The sequence below is a fragment of the Cebus imitator genome, unplaced genomic scaffold (genome assembly GCF_001604975.1).
Source record: "Cebus imitator isolate Cc_AM_T3 unplaced genomic scaffold, Cebus_imitator-1.0 Scaffold204, whole genome shotgun sequence".
NCBI classification, from domain to species: Eukaryota; Metazoa; Chordata; class Mammalia; order Primates; family Cebidae; genus Cebus; species Cebus imitator.
In genome coordinates, this window is record NW_016107519.1 from 3,441,034 (window position 1) to 3,454,819 (window position 13,786).

The 13,786-nt window shown below is 38.4% G+C and overlaps 1 protein-coding gene across 2 annotated transcripts in view; it reads right to left on the minus strand.

Moving 5' to 3' along the window:
• Positions 1-13,786, minus strand: part of MPHOSPH8 (M-phase phosphoprotein 8) — a 46,922-nt gene that overhangs the window by 25,299 nt on the left and 7,837 nt on the right. For both annotated transcript variants that reach the window (XM_017548223.2, XM_017548222.2), the window contains exons 2-4: positions 13,182-13,337; positions 7,236-8,084; positions 5,932-6,031 (exon numbers count right to left, since the gene is read on the minus strand). In XM_017548223.2, the coding sequence (XP_017403712.1) occupies positions 5,932-6,031; positions 7,236-8,084; positions 13,182-13,337 (1,105 nt within the window). The remainder of the gene's footprint in view (positions 1-5,931; positions 6,032-7,235; positions 8,085-13,181; positions 13,338-13,786) is intronic.

The window sequence follows — 13,786 nt, forward strand, 5'->3', positions numbered from 1 at the left end:
AGCCCATCAAGACTCATGGCAGATCTCTCAGCAGAAACCCTACAAGCCAGAAGAGAGTGGGGGCCAATATTCAACATCTTTAAAGAAAAGAACTTTCAACCTAGAATTTCAAATCCAGCCAAACTAGGTTTCATAAGTGAAGGAGAAATAAAATCCTTTACAAACAAGCAATTGCTGAGAGATTTCGTCACCACCAGGCCTGCCTTACAAGAGTTCCTGAAAGAAGCACTGAACATAGAAAGGAACAACCAGTACCAGCCACTCCAAAAATGTACCAAATGGTAAACAGCATTGACACAGTGAAGAAACTGTGTCAACTAATGGGCAAAACAACCAGCTAGCAACAAAATGGCAGGATCAAATTCACACATAACAATATTAACCTTAAATGTAAATAGGCTAAATGCCTCAATCAAAAGACACAGACTAGCGAATTGGATAAAAAGTCAGAACCCACTGGCGTGCTGTATCCAGGAAACCCATCTCATATGCAAGGACACATATAGGCTCAAAATAAAGGGATGGAGGAAGATATACCAAGCAAATGGAGAGCAAAAAAAAGTAGGAGTTGCAATCCTAGTCTCTGATAAAATAGATATTAAACCAACAAAGTTCAAAAGAGACAAAGAAGGGCATTACATAATGGTAAAAGGATCAATGCAACAAGAAGAGCTAATGATCCTAAATATATACGCACCCAATACAGGAGCACCCAGATACATAAAGCAAGTTCTTAACCTACAAAGAGACTTAGATTCTCACACAATAATAGTGGGAGACTTTAACACTCCACTGTCAATATTAGACAGATCAACCAGACAAAAAATTAACAAGGATATCCAGAACTTGAACTCAGACCAAGCAAACCTAAAAGACATCTACAGAACTCTCCACCCCCAATCCATAGAATATAAATTATTCTCAGCACCACATCACACTTACTCGAAAACTGACCACATAATTGGAAGTAAATAACTCCTCAGCAAATGCAAAAGAATGGAAATCATAACAAACAGTGACCACAGTGCAATCAAATTAGAATTCAGCGTTAAGAAACTAACTCAGAACCACACAGCTTCATGGAAACTGAACAGCTGGCTCTTGAATGCTGACTGGATAAACAATGAAATGAAGGCAGAAATAAAGTTGTTCTTCAAAACCAACGAAAATGAAGATACAACGTATCAGAATCTCTGGGGCACATTTAAAGCAATGTCTAGAGGAAAATTTATGGCAATAAATGCCCAAATGAGAAGCAAGGAAAGATCTAACATCAACACCCTATCATCAAAATTGAAAGAGCTAGAGGAGCAAGATCAAAAAAACTTAAGAGCTAGCAGAAGACAAGAAATAACTAAGATCAGAGCAAAACTGAAGGAGATAGAGACACAAAAAAACCCTTCAAAAAAATCAATAAATCCAGGAGCTGGTTTTTGGAAAAGATCAACAAAATAGAGCACTAGCCAGATTAATAAAAAAGAAAAGAGAGAATAATCAAATAGATGCAATAAAAAATGATAAAGGGGATATCACCATCAATTCCACAGAAATACAAACTACCATAATAGATTACTACAAATAACTCTATGCACATAAACCAGTAAACTTGGAAGAAATGGATAAATTCCTGGACACTTGCACCTTCCTAAGCCTAAACCAGGAAGAAGTTGAAACCCTGAATAGACCAATAACAAGGGCTGAAATTCAGGCAGCAATTAATAGCCTACCAATCAAAAAAAAAAAAAAAAAAAACTCTGGTCCAGATGAGTTGACAGCCAAATTCTACTAGACATACAAAGAGGAGTTGGTACCACTCCTTCTGAAACTATTCCAAACAATCCAAAAGAGGGAATCCTTCCCAAATCATTTTATGAGATCAATATCATCCTGATACCAAAACCCAGCAGAGACTCAACAAAAAAAGAAAACTTCAGACCAATATCCATTATGAACATAGATGCAAAAATCTTCAATAAAATACTGACAAACTGAATGCAACAGCACATCAAAAAGCTTACCCATCACAATCAAGTAGGCCTCATCCTGGGGATGGCAAGGCTGGTTCAACATACCCAAGTCTATAAACGTAATCCACCACATAAACAGAACCAAAGACAAAAACCACATGATTATCTCAACAGATGCAGAGAAGGCCTTTGACAAAATTCAACAGCGCTTTATGCTAAACACTCTCAATAAACTAGGTATCAACGGAATGTATCACAAAATAATAAAAGCTATTTATGACAAACCCACAGCCAATATCATACTGAAAGGGCAAAAATTGGAAGCATTCCCTTTGAAATCTGGCACTAGACAAGGATGCCCTCTCTCACTACTCCTATTCAACACAGTATTGGAAGTTCTAGCCAGAGCAATCAGGCAAGAAAAAGAAGTGAAGGATATTCAATTAGGAAAGAAGGAAGTCAAATTGTCTATTTTTGCTGATGACTTAATTGTATATTTAGAAGACCCCAACGTCTCAGCCTAAAACCTCCTGAAACTGATAAGCAACTTCAGCAAAGTCTCAGGATCAAAATCAATGTGCAGAAATCACAAGCATTCCTATACACCAATAACAGACAGACAGATCAACAGCGAACTCCCATTCACAATTGCTACAATGAGAATAAAATACCTAGGAATACAACTAACAAAGGATGTAAAGGACCTCTTCAAGGAGAACTACAAACCACTGTTCAAGGAAATAAGAGAGGACACAAACAGATGGAAAAATATTCCATGCTCATGGTTAGGAAGAATCAATATTGTGAAAATGGCCACAGTGCCCAAAGTAACTTATAGATTCAATGCTATCCCCATCAAGCTACCTATAACCCTCTTCACAGAACTGGAAAAAACCACCTTAAACTTCATATGGAACCAAAAGAGAGCCCACATAGCCAAGACAATCCTAAACAAAAAGAACAAAGCTGGCCAGGCGCAGTGGCTCAAGCCTGTAATCCCAGCACTGTGGGAGGCCAAGGCGGGTGGATCACGAGGTCAAGAGATCGAGACCATCCTGGTCAACATGGTGAAATCCTGTCTCTACTAAAAATACAAAAAATTAGCTGGGCATGGTGGCGTGTGCCTGTAATCCCAGCGACTCAGGAGGCTGGGGCAGGAGAATTGCCTGAACCCAGGAGGCGGAGGTTGCGGTGAGCCGAGATCGCGCCATTGCACTCCAGCCTGGGTAACAAGAGCGAAACTCCGTCTCAAAAAAAAAAAGCTGGAGTCCTCTCTTATTTCCTTGAGCAGTGGTTTGTGTTCTCCTTGAAGAGGTCCTTTACATCCTTTGTTAGTTGTATTCCTAGGCATTTTATTCTCTTTGTAGCAATTGTGAATGGCAGTTCGTTCTTGATTTGGCTCTCTTTAAGTCTGTTATTGGTATATAGGAATGCTTGTGATTTCCGCACATTGATTTTGTATCCTGAGACTGCTGAAGTTGCTTATCAGTTTCAGGAGATTTGGGGCTGAGACAATGGAGTCTTCTACCTGACTTCAAGCTATACTACAAGGCTACAGTAATCAAAACAGCATGGTACTGGTACCAAAACAGAGATATAGACCAATGGAACAGAACAGAGGCCTCAGAGGCAACGCCACACATCTACAACCATCTGATCTTTGACAAATCTGACAAAAACAACCAATGGGGAAAGGATTCCCTGTTGAATAAATGTTGTTGGGAAAACTGGCTAGCCATATGCAGAAAGCAGAAACTGGACCCCTTCCTGACACCTTAAACTAACATTAACTCCAGATGGATTAAAGACTTAAAAGAACTAACACCATAAAAACCCTAGAAGAAAACCTAGGCAAAACCATTCAGGATGCAGGCATAGGAAGGACTTCATGACTAAAACACAAAAACATTGGCAACAAAAGCCAAAATAGACAAATGGGATCTAATTAAACTCCAGAGCATCTGTATAGCAAAAGAAACAATCATTAGAGTGAACCAGCAACCAACAGACTGGGAAAACATTTTTGCAATCTACCCATCTGACAAAGGGCTAATATCCAGAATCTACAAAGAACTAAAATAGATTTACAAGAAAAAAAACCAATCCATTCAAAAGTGGGCAAAGGACACGAACAGACACTTTTCAAAAGAAGACACATATGAGGCCAACAAACATATGAAAAAATACTCATCACTGGTCATTAGAGAAAGGCAAATCAAAACCACATTGACATACCATCTCACACCAGTTAGAATGGTGATTATTAAAGAATCTGGAGACAATTATTAAGATGCTGGAGAGGATGTGGAGAAATAGGAACACTTCTACACTGTTGGTGGGAGTGAAAATTAGTGTAGAATTGGTGGGAGTGTAACTTCAACCATTTTGGAAGACAGTGTGGTGATTCCTCAAGGACCTAGAAATAGAATCCATTTGACCCAGCAATCCCATTACTGGGTATATATCCAAAGGATTATAAATTGTTCTATTATAAAGACGCGTGCACACATATGTTCATTGCAGCACTGTTTACACTAGCAAAGACCTGGAACCAACCCAAATGCCCATCGATGATGGACTGGACAGGGAACATGTGGCACATATACACCATGGAATACTACGCAGCCATAAAAAACAAGTTTGTGTCCTTTGTAGGGACATGAATGACCCTGGAAACCATCATTCTCAGCAAACTGACACAAAAACAGAAAATCAAACACCGCATGTTCTCACTCATGCATGGTTGTTGAACAATGAGAATACATGGACACAGGGAGGGAAGCATCACACACTAGGGTTTGTTTGGGGGGGAATAGGGGAGGGACAGTGGGGGTAGGAAGGTTGGGGAGGGATAACATGGGGAGAAATGCCAGATAGAGATGATGGGGAGATGGAGGCAGCAAACCACATTGCCATGTATGTACCTATGCAACAACCCTACATGTTCTGCACATGTATCTTAGAACCTAAAGGGCAATTAAAAAAAAAATAACCCCCAAAAGAAGATAATTAGGATGAATTCCATTATAAATTCTGGGTATACAGCAGACGAGTTTTATTATCAGGAAATGTTGACAACTGGACTCTAGTGAGGACCTCTATGAACGGAACAAACAGTAGTTCCATTTAAGACTATATGTTCACAGTAAAAATATACCTGAAACTGACATACTAGATACTAGGAGGAAAAAAACGTTAACAAGGCTAGGTCCAATTTTGCAGTATTTTGAACCTCTAATCATTCTTTGAAGACTAGAAGGCATTTACTATTTTTGTTTTGCTTTGAATAATAGTCTTAAAGCCACTTTATGTGTAACCCACTGAAACAGCCACTGCTCCTGCCTAGCTTCATTCACCTGCTTCTACTGCCAACCCCAGCGTAGGCTTAGAAAAAAATTACTTTTAGTATTACCTCAGTTACATACAGCTTTCAGGAAAAAAAACCCAGAGAAAATCATCCATCTCTTAGAACCATTGTTTGCAAGAAAACATGTGTTCCAAGTACTTTTGCTACAGAAACTAAATATTTATCTGCTAGGGCTTATTCAAACACTGTAACGGTGTGGTTTTTTTTTGTTGTTTGTTTAAGAAATATAAAGTATCTGCTACAATATTGATATGTATTATGGATTCTCTATTATGGTCTATCTTGAAGTGATCCAAAATGTATATTTAATGTATTTATACAAATAACACAGAGTTACATATAATGAATATAATAAACAAAAGGTGTTTTTCAAATTTAGCATCTGCCATAAAAAAACATATTTATTTTTCTGCCATAACTAATTTCCTGTCTCAGTAATTCTAATCTGATCCCTCATCATATTAAAAAGAAGGAAAAACAAGGTGAAAAGAAGGAAAAAAATTATATAAACTTTTATATAATAAACTTAGGTAACTTGTTAATTATTTGTACAATACATAGCAATGTAAATGGCAAAACATTAATATTTACACTCACTCTTTAATCCTTTCGGCTCTTTTCGCCCTTTTTCTTCCTTGTCGGAATCATGCCTTTTCTGATATTTTTCTTTGGGTTCATTTTTTTTGGTCTCTTTGTCCTGAAAATGACATGATATCCAAAACAAGAATGGATAAAGAGTTGACACTGTATATTTATTTGAGAATGGAAAATACAGGCTTGTGGCTTCAGGGAACCACCCTTGTATAATGTCGTACATGATCACTGATCACTAAATTCTTTTCACACAAAAGGATTTTGCTTCCTCAACCATATAATTCACAAAATATCAAATTCAAAACTCAACACCAGTTTTTCCACCCTCTTTTAGGAATTTCATTATTAAAAATATAAAATTCTAAAAAAGTTTTCCACCCATAGTCTTAACCATGACTATTTTTACTTCTCCATGTTCCCCGTTCTGAGCCTTGTACTTTTGCATGGATAATCTTTTTTAAAATTCATTTTTATTAACACTACAGATATTTTTACCTGACTGTATTCATACTTATGTAGGGTTTTCTTCTCCACCGCATTTTCTAACCTGTTCCATTTTGCTACACTGACCTAATAATTAATATTTCAATAGTTCTAATAGTCCCCAAGTTGACACATCAATATTTCCTTAACCATTTCCTCTGTGGCTAGAAAGTTAGATTGCTATCCATTTTTCATTAATAAAGATAATACTGCCATAAATAACTATGTATGCACAGCTTTTCCCTCTTTAAAATGATTTCCTTAAAATAAATTCCCCAAATTGGAAATAAGGGATAAAAAGAAATGATGTTTTTTACAGCCCTTGATAAATATTACATAAATATTCTCATAATTTGGAAAATATTTCCATTTTGCAAAGCCATATAAAAATAATTTTTATAATGGGTCAAACTCTTATTAAATGCATTTTTGCCACCATTAAAACACTTGTAATGTTAATGTACTTTGGTCCTATTATTTAAGTAAATAGTGGAAATAACCAACTAGGATGTGAAAAGCTAATAAAAACAGCTGATGAAGCTACAAACCTGAATATACAGTGCTCTGTATATCATCTGAGTACCTCTAAAAATCATCCTGAGTTTTGTTCAGAAATTAGCCTTTGATTTTCTAGTCATAATCATTCTAAGAGAAAACAAGCCAGGGACTAAGAGATAAGTCGCAGGGTCCAAAAGCTGGAGGAGCTTCATTTATAACCACTTATGGTTACAACACTTTCTTACAGCTTGGCTGTTTCCCTTTCCTTGCTTGTGAAACGTCTTGACCACTCAACATGGGTTTTCTGATGCCTCTGTGGCCCTTACCTCCTCGGCTGAGTCAGTGGACCGGAGGCTTCTCTCCTCCCCGCTCAACCTCCAACCCTTTGGAGTTTGGGCAGACACAGGTGTCAGTTTCTCTAACTCTGTGGCACTTTTTCCTCTGTCTTGATTCCTCTGCTTTTTAGGCACAGTTTTTTTCTCTAAGAAAGTGTTCTTGTTCTCTAGCTTCCTGCTCTCTCTCGTGTCCTCAGACTTTCTTGGGGTCTTCTTTTTCCTCCTGCCTCTGACATCGGTTTCCTCCTCAGCACTCAAGGCATCATCCAGGGGCTTTCCGAAGCTGCGCTCCAGCCCTGCGTCCTGCCCTGCTTTCTCTCTTGCACTTTTAGTTTTTTGTCTCTCTTCTCTGCTTTCAGAAAGTAGCCCTTCACTGTCATCCTCTGTAAAGGGCAATTCATTAAGTACACTTGATTCAGGTTCCACCTGGGATTCGACCCATTTTTCTTTTTTTGTTTTTCTATTTTCTTTGGGATCTTCTCTTGTTTTCATCTTTAAATCTCTTATTTCGCCCTTTTTAACTTTCTTTAATTCCTTTGTTTCTTTTACTTCATCTTTTTTGGGCTTTTTGGACTCCTTTAGTTCTTCTCTGGCTTCCGAAATTCTTTTCTTTGTCCTTAAATCAAAAACTAAACTTTCCAAGGAGCTCTCCAGGTCTGGTTTGGACTTGTCTTTTAGTTTTCCGGCCTTTGCCTTTTTCTTTTTCAGATCATCTGGGCTTTTCTCTTCTCTCTGCCTTAATTTTTTCTTTTTCTTCTTTGGGGAAGTATCTTCTTTTGTCTCACTTTGCTGATCGCTATCAGAGTTTGCCTCAAATATGTCATTATTTAAGGATAGTTTCTAAAAAAAAAAAGATTAAAATATCCATTAACATATTAATTTTAAAGGCTTTGAAAAGCAGTACCAATGAAATCTGGTAAGAATATTTTTTGTCCTAACCAGAATCCCAACTTCCTAAAACTGCTTAACCAAGCTGAAATCATATGCTGCCTCTATCTCTGACTTAGCAAACAGGTCTTGGAAATGAGGGCAAGTGTGAGTTTAGAAAGCAGGGGCACACAGAAACACAATGCTGCTGAGCGCCCAACTCAAAGCAGGAGTGAATGGACTCAGGTATGGTAGGTTGTAAATAATCTGAACTTCAATATTTCCAAAACCACCAAGAAAGTAATCTTTACAGGCTGTCTTGGCTGCCAACAAAGTAGTTACCAATGCAAACACAAAATGTTTTCTAAGACCCTGGGTCCCGCAATGTTCTTAAAATTGCTCCTCGATTTGACAGTTACGTATGGAGCAAGACTGCATACAAATCTTACTTCCCAAATGCATGGGCTGTTATCTGAAATATTGCCTACAAAAAAATATTTTCCTATTCTAGAATTGAAAAACAGAAACTTAAGAATAAAGTACCTGTACAGACACAAAAACACTATGCAAAGTATTTTCAGTTCCCATTTCCCAAAACCACCTTATCCTAAATGACTTGGGGGTGAAGAGAAGGGAAGGAAATGATAGATATACTTTTCTCTTTTTTTTCTGAGATGGAGTCTCGTTCTGTTGCCCAGGCTGGAATGCAGTGGCGTGATCTTGGTTTACTGCAGCCTCCGCTTCCTGGGTTCAAGTGATTCTCCTGCCTCAGCCTCACGAGTAGCTGGGATTACAGGTGTGCACCACCATGCCCTGCTAATTTTTGTATTTTTAGTAGAGATGGGGTTTCACCATGTTGGCCAGGGTGGTCTCAAACTCCTGATCTCAGATGATCCACCTGCCTCAGCCTCCCAAAGTGCTGGGATTACAGGTGTGAGCCACAGTGCCTAGCCAGACAGATATACTTTAAAAATGTCTTCCCTACACTGCCTAAGAAATGGACGCCACCAAGGTTAACAAGTAGGGATATGGTAGCGCTAGCTTAACCTTTCCAATCTCCTTGAATCACCTCATAAAAAACAATGAGAACACATGGACACAGGGAGGGGAGCACTACACACTGGGGTCTGTTGGGGGGAAATGGGGGAGGGACAGTGGGGGGTGGGAAGTTGGGGAGAGAGAGCATGGGGAGAAATGCCAGATATAGGTGAAGGGGAGGAAGGCAGCAAATCACACTGCCATGTGTGTACCTATGCAACAATCTTGCATGTTCTTCACATGTACCCCAAAACCTAAAATGCAATAAAACAAACAAACAAACAAAAAAAAACAAGGCAAGTAGGATAGCCAAACAAAATTCCCCCACAGACAGCTTTTAGTTTGGTAAGTCCCAAGTCCACACCATCCAGGCCTTACCAATACTAAAACAGCAGTGAGGCCCGTGCAGTGTGGACAGTCACTCAGGGGAGGCGAAGGCCACAATCTGGAAAGGCCCAGGCGGTTGGTGCCTGAGAGTACAGCAGTGGGGTGGGGCCGCGTGCACCTTGGGTAAGGCAGAGAGAAGTGGGGAGGAGGCTGGCCCCTCCCAGGCCCTGCAAACTCCCAAAAAGGACCAGGGAAGCTCCCCTCAGGAATTCCAGGACCAAGCCCTACAAGGAGGACAAACTGCTAGGATTGGATTCCAAACAAAGTAGGCCAGAGAAGACAGTAACAAAAGATCTAAAAAAAAATTTTCAAAGTTAGCTAGGCTAACTGACTACCCAAAAAACAATAAAAGCATGCCAAAAAGACATGTCTATAAAACAGCAGAGAAAACAAACAAAAACTTTGGAGCATCACGCAAAAAGACCCAAGTCACTTATTAGACAAAGAAACCCAATTGGTCATCAACAGCAGTGTTTTGTGCCAGATGACAATGGATTAACATAATAAGACACCTAAGAAAAGAAAATGTGCACCAAGGAATCTGCAACTGGCATTCAGAGAGAAAAACTGCCAACAAACTGTTAGGAAACACAAGAATTCAGCAAATATTGTTCTCAAGAGCCTTTCCACCACAAAGGTGGGTTGCAAACTCTTGTGTCCACCCCCACTGGGGACTGACGCTCCTGCCAGAGTCCACATTTGGAGAAGCCCTGTACTAAAGCATGAGCTTCAGATAACCAAAAATGACTGGACAAACATCACCATATGGACTGGTGGAAAGCATTAATTATGTATTTGCTTCTAGAACTAAGACTGAATGAGGTTATAAGAGAGACTGCAGTACCTGTGACTAAATGTTCTGACAAGGTACAGTGAAATAATGGGGAGACGTGTTGAACATATTAAAGGAATATTATGCTTGCCCATTATAGTTATTAACTTAGTAAGGGACAGTATTTCAAATTAGATACAGAGGGAGAGAGAGGGCAGGGAGAAGATAGGTCCTACTTAATTTCTACTTTTATCCTTTAAACCACATTAAGTATTTTACATACTCAACAAAACTACATCAGCAAGGATGGGGGAGCCCTAAAACTGAATACAGACAAATGAACCTGCTTATCAAATTGATAACAAAACCACACAGAAGAAAATGCAAGTAACATTAAACAGTGAATATATTCTTCTGAACATTAAACAGTGAATATATTCTAAGAACAAAACGAACTGCAAATAAATGTGGAACTTTATAAAATAGGTTGATAAATACTGTTTGTTGTTTGCAGTAGAAAGGACATAGCAAATCTGGGGCTAATTTCTTTGTATTGTTAAGATTTAGTAAATGAGGGTTGTGACCAGAGTTCTCCTGGTAGGAAAAGGGAGAGCATGCAGGGTTTTATGGTGACAGACTGAATTACAGAGGTCAGCACAGATTTATTAAGGCTGGGATGTGCCACTGTGTCAGAAAGGAGAGCAGTACTACCCTGAGAGAGAGAGCACCAGGACATAGGGGCTGGTATGAAGGGGTTCCCAGATAAATGTGCAACAGTTTTAGCACCAATAGTAACACGCTGAACAAAAGAATCTCTGAGAATCTACTGGTGCCAAAAATATCCTTGTTTGTTTTCTGAATATGTATTAATAAAAGATTATTTTAAAGGAAGGGCAAAGAGCAAAATTATTACTATATGGTAAAAACTTTAAAAGAAAAATCAGGTTGGGCACAGTGGCTCATGCCTGTAATTCCAACACTTTGGGAGGCTGAGGTGCAAGCATCACTTGAGGCCAGGAGTTCACTACCAGCCTGGTCAATAGAGAGAGACCCTATCTCTAAAAAAAAAAATAGCCAGGCATGGTGGGGTGTACCTACAGTCCCAGCAGCTTGGGAGGCTGAGGTGGGAGGATTATCACTTGAGCACAAGAGGTTGAAGCTGCAGTGGGCCATGACTATGCTACTGCACTCCATCCTCAGTAACAGAGGCAAGATTCTGTATTTAAAAATAAATAAGTGAGAAGAAAAGAAAAAAGTCATACATCTATGTACAATCTGAAGGCAGCTCAAGGGCAGAAAATAGATTTTACCTATCTTTCTGTAACTGTAACTGTTTAAGGGTCTGGCCCATATGAGACACTTCATGTTTACTCAAAAAAGAAAAAAAAAAAAGCTAAAAATACTAAAGTGTAGACAAAACATTTCAGTAGAAGTCTATTAGTGTTATATAACATCACTCAAAGCTCACGACAGATCAGTAGTCACCTTACTTGTAGATTTTCAACAGTTTTAAAAACAAATTAAGAGCTGGATCATATCACACACATGGATATTTAATGCTACCTCCTTTGTTTTTATTTTAGCTTGAAATAACTCATGGTCAATCAGCCAGGCGTGGTGGTTCATGCCTGTTGTTCAAGCTACAGTGACAAGGCCTTTAATAACATGTTTTAAAAATTATTAAGCACAGTGAGCATGTATACTACATAAGTGCGTTCAGCACTCTAGTATATAGTCTAAGATGGGAAACTGAGGCTTAGAGGAATTTAGAGTAGCTGAGGTTAAGTACCTAATCCAAGTTCACCCACTGAGTAATGATACAGCCAAGGAGCTATACTCTTAACCAGTTTTGAAAATCTATGCTACAATGACAGGGCCTCTAATAATATGTTTTTAAAGTTATTAAGCAAAATTCTCAGTACTTTTTATAATATTTATAAAGGAAATCCTTTACGAAATGAGTCCAGAATAACGTAGAGATTTGCATTGCCTATTCTTTTGTTTTAGTTATACTTAACTTTTCTCAGATGCATACCTGGCCCCACCTTCCCAGTTCTTTCCCCAAAATCACTCATGTGTACATACTAATACACCTGTTTTACTAAGTGATTGCTTCACTTATAAACCTGTGCTGACCCAATGTGTGGTAGTTATGTAGCGTACACACATGCTCAGTAAATGCCAGCCACTTCTGTTATTACCATTATTAACAACTACTACACTCAATCAAAACTAAGAATGTTTTGGTCATTTAAAAAAAAGACTAAGTATTTTTAAAAATATAGTTGAAACTTAAATTGTAGGGAGAAAGATCAGTGTTTAGCCTATAAAATAAGTAATGAGAATCATTCTCTTAAAGTAACATATCTTCACTAGATAGTTCTAAGTTTTTGTTTTTTTTTTTTTTAAAACCAGTTCCTCACCATATAATTTGTTTTAAATAGCAGAAAAAGCAGGCATAAGACATAGGTTAATAACACAGAATAAATATAAAATATACAAAAACAAGTTGCTCATATCATGGATGAACAAATCATAGTTTGGCATGTCTCTTTTTTCTCCACTTTCACCTTACTCTCTTTTTTTTTATTGACTCTGACTGACCAGTGGGACTTACTCTTAACTTAAAAGAAAATATCAATATTCATCTCCAAACTATTCTTGCTTGTCAATTACAACTGTAGGTTGGGTACAGAAGGAAGAACCCAGCAAAAACCACTGAAAGCAGTCTGTGAGAACTAGCTACATGGAATTTACACTAAGGAATATTACAATTTATCATTTGTAAATCATTTACTACATACACTTTAAAAGAGTTAAAATTTCCAATAAATTTATGTACATAAAAACAAATATGAGACAAAACATGATACCTGAATATCCTTCCTAACTGCTTTGGCTTTGTTCTCTGCAATCTTCTTCCTAAATTCAAGAAGCACTTCTTTACAGTCCTCCAGGTGAATCTCAGGCTCCCAGGTGTCGTCATCTGATGCATAGCCTTTCCAGCGAACTTTGTAAAGAACTTTACCCTGTTATAGAAAATAAAAGCAGGCAAATAAAGGAGGTCACTAACTTGATTAAATTTCCAAAAAACAAACTGCTGAGAAGACATGAAACAACTTGAAAGCTGCTTCTAAATGGAAATTATCACATTGTAAAGCATATCCATCTCCTGAGAAAAGTGGCTTAAGAAACAAAGTATCAGCCAGGTGCTGTGGCTCATTAATCTCTAGCACTTTGCAAGGTCGAGGTGGGCAGACTGCTTGAGCCCAGGAGTTTGAGAACAGCCTGGTCAATATGTTGAAACCTTGTCTCTATTAAAAATACAAAAATTATGGTGGCATATGCCTGTAGTCCCAGCTACCTGTGAGGCTGAGGAAGGAGAATGCTTGAATCCAGGAGGTGGAGGCTGCAGTGAGTGGGGATTGGGCCACTGCACTCCAGCCTGGGCAAAACAGCAGGACTCCATCTCAAAAAA